General features: G+C 32.9%; 1 protein-coding gene and 1 long non-coding RNA gene across 3 annotated transcripts in view; one reads left to right on the top strand and one right to left on the bottom strand.

Annotated features, from left to right (window-relative positions):
* The window catches only part of LOC125048242 (vesicle-trafficking protein SEC22b-B-like), a 6,055-nt gene extending 999 nt beyond the window's left edge, over positions 1-5,056 (top strand). For both annotated transcript variants that reach the window (XM_047646845.1, XM_047646854.1), the window contains exons 2-5: positions 1,312-1,421; positions 1,975-2,135; positions 2,271-2,417; positions 3,085-5,056. In XM_047646845.1, coding sequence (XP_047502801.1) covers positions 1,312-1,421; positions 1,975-2,135; positions 2,271-2,417; positions 3,085-3,233 — 567 coding nt within the window. In that variant the 3' untranslated portion in view covers positions 3,234-5,056. The remainder of the gene's footprint in view (positions 1-1,311; positions 1,422-1,974; positions 2,136-2,270; positions 2,418-3,084) is intronic.
* On the bottom strand, positions 4,971-8,863 carry LOC125048253. The gene is made up of 3 exons (XR_007116804.1): positions 8,790-8,863; positions 5,833-6,056; positions 4,971-5,531 (listed from the first exon to the last, which is right to left on the bottom strand). It is a non-coding gene; the product is annotated as an uncharacterized LOC125048253 (long non-coding RNA).
* Positions 8,864-10,000: the final 1,137 nt, after the last annotated feature.

Here is a 10,000-nt window from a genome sequence, read left to right on the forward strand (position 1 = left end):
GCTTATAATTTTATTAGAATCTTTGGGGCTTCTGTAAGGGATATATGAAATTGCATTTTTATTTTAGGTTTAATGTGAAACATGATGAAATCTATTAAAAAAAAAAAAAAAATGCTATGTTAGGTAGAATATTTTTCCCTTGTAATCCATATTTGCCTTTGTATTATATTTGTATTTTTTTCTTTAATGGCTTGATAGGTACAGATAAGGTGCCCTCTTATAGTAATTATTATAATTGGATTCATATAGCAGGATGAAATATGGATTAGATTTACATTAGTGTAATAATCTTGTAGTGGTATAGAATGAATACTTTGGCAAAAGAAGACACAAAAAAACAAGGGAATGGCTAAAACCATATTAAGAATAAAAGGATATACTAGATTAATGGTGTAAGGATATATTTTGGTTGTTCTGTATACAGTCTAGCCCTGTTACTGTAGGTGGACTGTATATGGTTACCCCATGGTAATTTAACCACTGGATTTATAGGATTAACTGTTTGAATGGGTAATTCTGAATGTAATGATTACTTGGGCCCAAGAAAATAAGGCAGCACTTGTAAAAGGTAAGGTAGATGTAACAAGAAAAGTTTAGGGACTTGTCAATGATGGAAATGGTAGAGCAAAGATGCTTTTTGAGAGCAAATACAGTAAATTTTGATTCATACTTTTTCAATAAGAAATTTTATAGTATTTTATGCATCAAACATGTTGCTTTAACAAACAATATGGTGTTTTTATTATGTAAAAAAAAAAAAAAAAACTTGCAGGATTCCAGTAATTATGAAGGAAGAAATTTTTGATATTGGTCTACAAATATGCAATTTTTCCAAGAACAAAATGATTGGCACTTTATTTAACCAGATAACAAAAGATCAAACATTTAGTACAATCAGGCAAGTATGGGCATACCATAGTGTACAGCACTCTGTGCCCAGGAAATTATCTGACTTGACTCATGATATGATGAGCTATCACTGGGCATTTATCATGCCATGATAGCATGTCACTTATAGTCAATGGGTTAATCAAGAATCAAGTGTGAGTAGACTTTTGAATTTCTTCTGATTGTGAACCACAATAATTGTACATGATAATTCAGTTTTTTAGAAGCTTCTTTTGTGTAGATATTATACATTGAGGTCATAGGAATATTTATTTAACAATCTTGTGACCAAAGTTCATCAAGAGTCTTGGAAAATTAGTGGTGTTGTATTATATTCTTTGTAATTGAGTGGTAATTTAATTTCAAGAAATTTTATATCTTCAATATTACAAGCTGATTTTTAATATTTTCTTTATATTTCAGTCAGGACGAAATCTTCTGGAGTATCAGAACCAGGCCAAAATGCTCTTTAAAAAATTAACAGTCAACAGCCCAAACAGATGTTCCATAGAGACAGGCCCATATCTTTTTCAGTAAGTATTTACAATGTTATATAATGCTTGCGAGTTATTATTTTTATTTATTTCTATGTATATATGAAAGATAATACATTTTAAATAAATGCATACTTTAACATATGCTTACTAAGAGGTATGTGTTTGTTGATAATTTACTCTCGAGCAATATTTTTGTGATAAAAGCAGTTCATAAAGGTTGTAGATATACAAATTATTTTTATGGGAGTGCACTTGGGTTTTCAATATTTTGGCTGCAGTACATAAGAATATTTAGAAAATTATCCCTCTCTATTCAGTAACATATACAAACTTTTTAAGGTCTGAATGAAAATTTTATAGATTAAGGATGTTTGTTTCAAGATTCTGTAGTTAAAACCTATAATGATAAATTAAACATATTGTGAAGATCTTAAAAGTTGATTTTACTGAAGATTTTTATTCTAAATTATAAGTTGAGAAGTTAAAGGATAGAAAAAAATTAGTATTGTTAATATTGTTATTGTTTTATACTTTTCTCTGATGTTTATCATAGGTGTTGCATTGTATTTGATTCTCTACCCCTTTCCAGCTATGTAATTGATAATGAAGCGTGTTACCTGGTGCTATGTGAACGGGGTTTCAGCAAAAAGTCAGCTTTCACATTCCTGGAAGAAATGTCTGCTGAGTTTAATTCACAGTATGGGCGTCGAGTTGCACAGGTTTCCAGGCCATATTCCTTCATAGAGTTTGGTATGTCATTGTGATTTTCAGGTATATTACCAATGTAATAATAGATAAAGCATAATTCTCTTAGGAATGATATGTCTTTATGTCTTACTAATGCTGACTTGTTGTAATAAGTAACAATATCCTACTTTGTTACAGACACTTACATCCAAAAGCTCCGTCGCCAGTATAGTGATCAAAGAGGACGACGCCACATGCACCAGCTACGAGAAGACTTGAATGATGTGCAGAGGATTATGATGGACAACATTGATGATGTTTTGCAACGAGGTGCTGCACTGTCAGGTGAGTGGATGAAGAAATTTGCCATACTTGACTTAAGCTATCAGCATAATTTGAGTAAGAGCTGGCCATTTGTTTGTTCATTAATTTAGTAAAATGCTCTATCAGTATGGAATGTCATTGACTACATGGGAAATTAATTTCTTATGTCAGTGTTTTTAATATCTGTAAAAAAAAAAAAAGATGAAAAAAAAAAAAAATAATAATAATAATACATTATTCTCATTTCTCAATAAGTTTTGTGGTCATAATAACTAGACTTTTCAATTCTATTGAAGATAACAGCATTGTTTTTGAGCCAGCAAAAGAGATAATGGATAGAAAAGCTTTATAGTTAATGTGCAAATGACTAAAGATTGTAACAAAAATAGAATTGAAGATACATTCATTTTATGTAGAAGTGAGTAAAGACTTGCTTTTGTCAGCGTAAAGAGTTATTATGCTGTGGTAAATCTATAGTATACCATAACTCATCATAAAATCCACAATAAATGATATTTGGTTATACAAAAATGGTAATTGAAATATAAGGGTGACAATTTATCTACTGAGGAAAGTTTTGCATGTAATTTGAAATTTCATTTGTATACAAGTTTGAAGATCATACAGAGCTGTAGTGTTGTTAGCAGCAAAATTCATAATTGATCATGGATAATCTTGCTCATTTCAGATTTGGAGACAAAGGCTTCGGGTTTATCAATGATGTCAAAAAAGTACCACAAAGATGCCCAGTACTTGAACATGCGGTCTACCTATGCAAAAATTGCTGCTGGGGCAGTGGTTGGATTGGTGTTTTTGGTGTACTTCTTTGTGTTTTAATCAGTTGGCATTATCAAGTTTATTTTAATTTCTTTATATTGTTGGTAAATATGATCAGATTATCTGTAGTTGTAGAAATTATTCCTATTTATACATGTAATAGTTTTACAAGCCAAGTGACTAGTTTTTCATTTTTTTTGGCAAAAGCAATCTACGTTTCCAAAGGACTACCTTATAAATGTGACAACCAACTATTTGTGTTTATATTACAACCTTTATGACTTTTGTTTAAAAAGAAGGATCGCATTGAGGCATTGTTTGTACCATTTTCCTCATTCAACTTTTCTGATTCATGAAAGAAAATGCACCTATAACATTTTTTATGGACAAAGTAAATCTCCAAACATTGATATTGTGAGCAGCTTCTTTATAGATGTATTTTGGAACAAGTAATTGCATTTCCTCTCTGTCCGGTCTAAAATTGTGATATATGTGTAATTTGTCTGGACGTCAGCAACATCAAGGTGAAGAGAAAAAAGCATTTGTCATTTGTTTTGAGATGGCAGTAGCTGATCAAAGACATTTAATGTAACTTGTTCTATAGGTAAAGCTAATTTTTCAAATGGCTAAAAAGATTTGTAAGTTTTTCCTTTCATTTTTTTACCTTTAGTTGAAGTGTATGGCAGGTTATAACCTGATTTAATGTATATAATATGGTTAAAAAATGTAATAATATGGCAAGATTATAGAAACTTTGCCTTATGTCTTTCATACACTTCCAGCTTCAGATCTTATTGATTTTTCCAGAAACTTTATACTCAGAAACACAGATGATTTTGACAAACGGCTGTAGAAAAAAATAGAATGATAGTGTAATTAATGGAGTGTATGTGTTTAGTATAGCTCCAGACATACCTAGTTTTGGGTATGGAGACAAAGTTACTCCTTTTTCATTTATAGTTTAAAAGTTCCCATGGGACTATGTGGTAGGAAAGTGTTAGATACTTCCAACTTTATCAAGACCTGACATTCAATCAAGATTATTATTACTGCATTGTTATGCTATTGGATTTTAGTTTACTCTGTCTGTGTTTTTTGTTGAAGAAATCTGAAATATCTCTGTATTGCTAAAGCAACCATCATGAGAAAATAACTTGCAGACATAGTTCAAGAGGAAGCTTCCTATTTTAAAGGTGGTTTGAGTAAAACAAACACTCACACACACCTTTTTAGTTGGCTATTTTGAAAGATAAATGTAATTGACTTTTAGTACGAATACATGATTATCACCAGTGTATAGTCAACTTAATTTTGTTTAACTTTGGAAAAATATTTTAAGGTTTGTTAAAGTCATCATATGAACTGAGTATCTTAAGGTAATGGTTGATGCAGATTTCATACTTAGTATTTATTACAGCTGATGTGGGAGAATCTTGGTGACAAGTAAGTAAGGTCTTCCCATTACAGTGCTTTCACATGTAATAGAAGGTACATAACCAAAACAATAATTTAAGTTTAGAATAGAACAGGTTCGAAACTGAAGACATCGAGAAGAGGAATTCCTGTTTGTTTTATCTTCTTTTATTTGTTGTATGCTTTGTCTCCACTACATTAACGGCTCTGGTGTTAAATGCTATCATCACAGAAGGATGATTTGTCTTTCATACTTTTGTACAAGATTTCACCACATAAAGTGTGACCATGGCAAATCAGCATTTTTTTCTCCCCAGGATTTCTAAATCAAGGGTGACCCTTGTGACTGTATGTTTTATACATGTGTTTTGAAGGAAACAAACCTATCTGTCTTTCTTTTATTGAGAACATAATAATATTGTGTACTGACATGTTGACTTTGCAAAAAAATATAAATTTCTTAAACAAAAGCTGTTTTCTTTGTAAATATCCATTAGTTAGTGTGTAAGTTAGTGAATAAGTTTTAGATGACCTTTGATAGTATAAAGATGTATATTTGTGTTACATTACATTAGTGTAGGTATTGTTAAACTTAAGAATGTATGAATCTTATATGTAAATTATGATACTGAAATATATCTACAGTTTCCAGTATGTTAAAGAAAAGTAAAATGCAGTACATTAAAGCTTATCAGGTAAAAGCTCATAGTGAAGGATGTATATATAGATGTGTGTTTCTGTTTTATACGTATATATTTGTACGAACTGGTACACAGACACACGTATATATGATTACATCACAGAGTAATCTAACCTATTTGGTTTGACATCGAACTGATTTATGTTCAATGGTTTTCACCGCTATAATGTGGTGAAGGATACGGCAGAATGCTGTACTTCTCTTCCCCTGTAGATAATCATTGATCAATTGTTTTTGCGTTCAACCTGTAAAGAAGACAAAAAATATCATAAATAACTCTAGGAGATGCAGCACCATTATTCCCTTAATTATGCAACTGGGCGTTAGTGTGAAAATGTAATTGATTAATATCCGCATTTTTTTTATCTAACCGCCTGTGTTTACTCATGTGCTTTGTATGTAACAAAAAAAAAAAAAATAACTGCAACCTATTTTGTGTACAAAGCAGAAAATAAGTACTGTAATTAATAACACCTATATATATATTAAATTGATTTTTTACCCCTTGAACGCTCAACTCCCAATCAATAGAGCATGACATCTCACCTTGATAAAACGAGAAAGCGGGATTCCCGTGACCAGAGGGGTCATAGGGTATACCTGCAGAAGGGTAACTCTGGTAAACTGGCCTTATAAACTGGTTGCCGGTTCGCAGGAGCTGCAATCTTTTTGGGTTTTCTAGGGTTTCTTTTTGGCATGCGGAAATGTATTCCTCCAGCTGCATGCGTGAGACTGATAGTCATCAGCAGAGAGGCCAAAAAGAGGAAAATCTGGGGAAACAACAATGATAAGCTGTAAAAGGTTTTGTATAGTTTGCAATCGCGTTTTATTCGAGTATTTCTTTTTTTGTGTGTGAGGCGAAGATAGAACAAGGAAAAGCAATGAAGATTCTAACTAACCGACACATTTTTAAAAATCAAAATCTATAGAGGCGATGTCGTTTCTTAGATTATCACCTCAGATAATAAGGAACACCGGGGATTATTTGAGAGAGAGAGAGAGAGAGAGAGAGAGAGAGAGAGAGAGAGAGAGAGAGAGAGAGAGAGAGAGAGAGAGAGAGAGAGAGAGAGAGAGAGAGAGAGAGAGAGAGAGAGAGAGAGAGAGAGAGAGAGAGAGAGAGAGAGACAGACAGCGCGAGTAGGGGGATTGCAGAGAGAGAGAGAGAGAGAGAGAGAGAGAGAGAGACTACATTTTATCGAGAGAGAGAGAGAGAGAGAGAGAGAGAGAGAGAGAGAGAGAGAGAGAGAGAGAGAGAGAGAGAGAGAGAGAGAGAGAGAGAGAGAGAGAGAGAGAGAGAGAGAGAGAGAGAGAGAGAGAGAGAGAGAGACAGCGCGAGTAGGGGGATTGCAGAGAGAGAGAGAGAGAGACTACATTTTATCCAAAAATGTTGAAATTACGCACTGTAACGTAAGATTTGTAAAATACTTCTTAGTCATTGTGGTGAAAAAATATGCACACAAAAAGTTATATCTAGAACACTATCTCAACCGGGATCCACTACTGATATGAGGGAAGGAACTAAGAAATGTTCTTTTCCTTGTAAGTTGTGAGAGCTTTTATAAATATACCGGTACAGGCGAATATAAGGGGCATGCCTCGTTTAGTTGTTTAGCGAAAATCGGCATAAACTCTCATAGATGATTTTGTTACACATTCTAAAATTCCCATGTCGCATTAACTGATAAAAAGACCTTGTGCATCGCGAATTCGAGACTATCAACTGACTTCACGATATTTTATCTATCGCATCAATGTATACTTTCCTTACACTGTACACGCATTACATTTATACCAAGTAAGGTATAATCAAATCATAAACATTCCAGGTGAATCTAAAAAAAATTACAGGAACTGCGCATTATCCGTATCACTCTTTTACGTATATTTGTGATTATGATCGTCGTTTCGATTGTTACCATGATATTACGTACTGAGTTTTATCGTCATTATCATCATGTAATTATTTCTAGTCTCATAATTCCCGCTGTTGATACCACTGTCCTACCTAGCATCTCGTCCATTCTATCTCATGACAATATCGATGCCGATGAGAGTAATCATAGTGATTATATACATCGCCCCATTATTATTATTATTTCCATTGCAATTATTTAAATAATCATTATTACTGACACTATAAGAATCGCAATTATTATAGCACCACCAACAACTTTATTGCATTTGCATATCCTCATCATTATTACTACCCTAAGTAAGGTCACGGTGATATTGCATTAATATTGTCTAAAGAATTATGAATAACATGACCATCATTTTAAAGAGTGGTAATAGTAATAGTACCAGAAGCAGCAGCTTAATGTCATTATCATCTTCATTAATAATACCATTACTATTACAGTATATATACACTAACCTATGTGGGGAGAGAGAGAGAGAGAGAGAGAGAGAGAGAGAGAGAGAGAGAGAGAGAGAGAGAGAGAGAGAGAGAGAGAGAGAGAGAGAGAGAGAGAGAGAGAGAGAGAGAGAGAGAGAGAGAGAGAGACTACCTCTCGGTCCTGATTCTGCAGATTATTTCCTTTGTCACATTATGTCATACGAGAAATAAACTAGAATATATATTATAGTCGTCTAGATCAAGGGATGTTGCTTCTTCCGACGACATTACAGAGGAATATTCGTTTATCTGTTTTACACAAAATCTATATTAAGCATTATATTATAAGGATTATTTTCGAAATCATAAATGTTTGAGTACGTGCATACTGATTTGAAACAGGTTTTACTACAATGAATCCTTATCGGAAGGCAACATTTCCCTGTCTGTTCGTATTTAAGATGCAATAAGTCTTGGCGGGGCACCATATCATAATGTTACCATACCCTGTCCTACAGTTCCAGATGTACTATATCCTAAACCCTTATGGTGATTAACTGTCAGACACACAGGGTAACGCAGCATGTATGTACCCTTCCATGGACATGATTTATGTCAAATGTCTAAATCGAATAGAATCTGTACGAATACGTTTAAAGAACGCACACGTAATAGTTTCTAGAGTAGCTTAATAATGCAAGACGGGTCGATAGATAGGTAAACAGCATGTGCGCCCACGCGTCTATAGAGATACGCAACAATAAACAGCTAATGTACATATTACTTTAGCACATGATATATATATATATAAATATTTATATATTTATATATAATATTTATATATTTATATATATAAATATTTATATATTTATATATATAAATATTTATATATTTATATATATAAATATTTATATATTTATATATATAAATATTTATATATGTATATATATATAAATATTTATATATGTATATATATATAAATATTTATATATGTATATATATATAAATATTTATATATGTATATATATAAATATTTATATATGTATATATATAAATATTTATATATGTAAATATATATATATAAATATATATATATATATATATATATATATATATATATATATATATATATATATATACCCTCACTTTGTAATTCACCATTACTTACCCATGAAAGTTTCATTGTTGTCGGTGATATGCTTGTTTATACACCCAAGAGAGAGCTATCTGGCCAACCTGCAAGGATATAAGAAGTCAAGCAATCAGTAAAGCAAACGATCCCATGTGAGCCTCAGCAAGTATACACGAGGCATACAGAAAGTGAAGTTGCAATGGCCGATGAAATAACATTATGCATTCACCTTGCGTTTGACTTCTGGCGTTCAGACCTTGGTGGCTGTCAAGGATATTCAAAGTAACGAAAATGTTCTATACATTTTAACAGATATTTGCTTACTTATATTCATACCGATTATATGGACATGCGTATCTTATCTACTACAATTGTTAATACATTGTTAACTTTACATTTTCTCCACCTCAAATAATGGATACACTACGCAGTTTTTAATTGGAATGCACACGATACCAAAAATAGTAACTCATACGGATGTACTATTATATGACAATTTATACTCATAATATATCTAGCCTTTGCAAGACATTTTGCCATATGACCAGTCTCCATGATATCACAATAGGCATACGTGGTCTGCCTACGTACTTAGGCAGACCACGCACATAGATCATTGGTAGAGCTGTCACTTGTAATAAGCACTATACTTATAACAATACATGACAACACTTGTAATAAGCACTATAATTATAACAATACATGACAACACTTGAAATAAGCACTATAATTATAACAATTCGTAACAACACTTGTAATAAGCACTATAATAATAACAATTCGTAACAACACTTGCCAATGAATCTCAAAAAGACGACAGGTAGAGCGGCCACTTGTGACCGTAAACGAGTGAGACGAGAGACTGCCGAACATATCCAAGGCGACACCAAACCTTGACCACCTTGAAGATTTCAGCTCCCCCCTTCCTCCTCCGATCTCCCTCGGCGTCCCTTCACCTTTTTTTAGGACTATGTGGAGAATTTACGGGGGCGTAGGGGTACCATTTGTGTAAAGTTAGTAGTTTGGGCGGATCTAAAAAGGAAATTTATATCATTTAAGGAAAATGGAAAGTTGGGCAATGTCGTATGTTGGATTTCGCATCTATCTAGAGCTTCAGAACGAGGGACGCGGCACAGTTGCGGTTACTTGGCTCCTCCCGCGGAAGCTGAATGTTAGACGATCAGCGACATAATGTTAAGTAAGATAGTGTGGATATATAGTTGGTCCGAAATACTTTGTACACGACA

Source organism: Penaeus chinensis, chromosome 4 (assembly GCF_019202785.1).
Source record: "Penaeus chinensis breed Huanghai No. 1 chromosome 4, ASM1920278v2, whole genome shotgun sequence".
Lineage (NCBI taxonomy): Eukaryota > Metazoa > Arthropoda > Malacostraca > Decapoda > Penaeidae > Penaeus > Penaeus chinensis.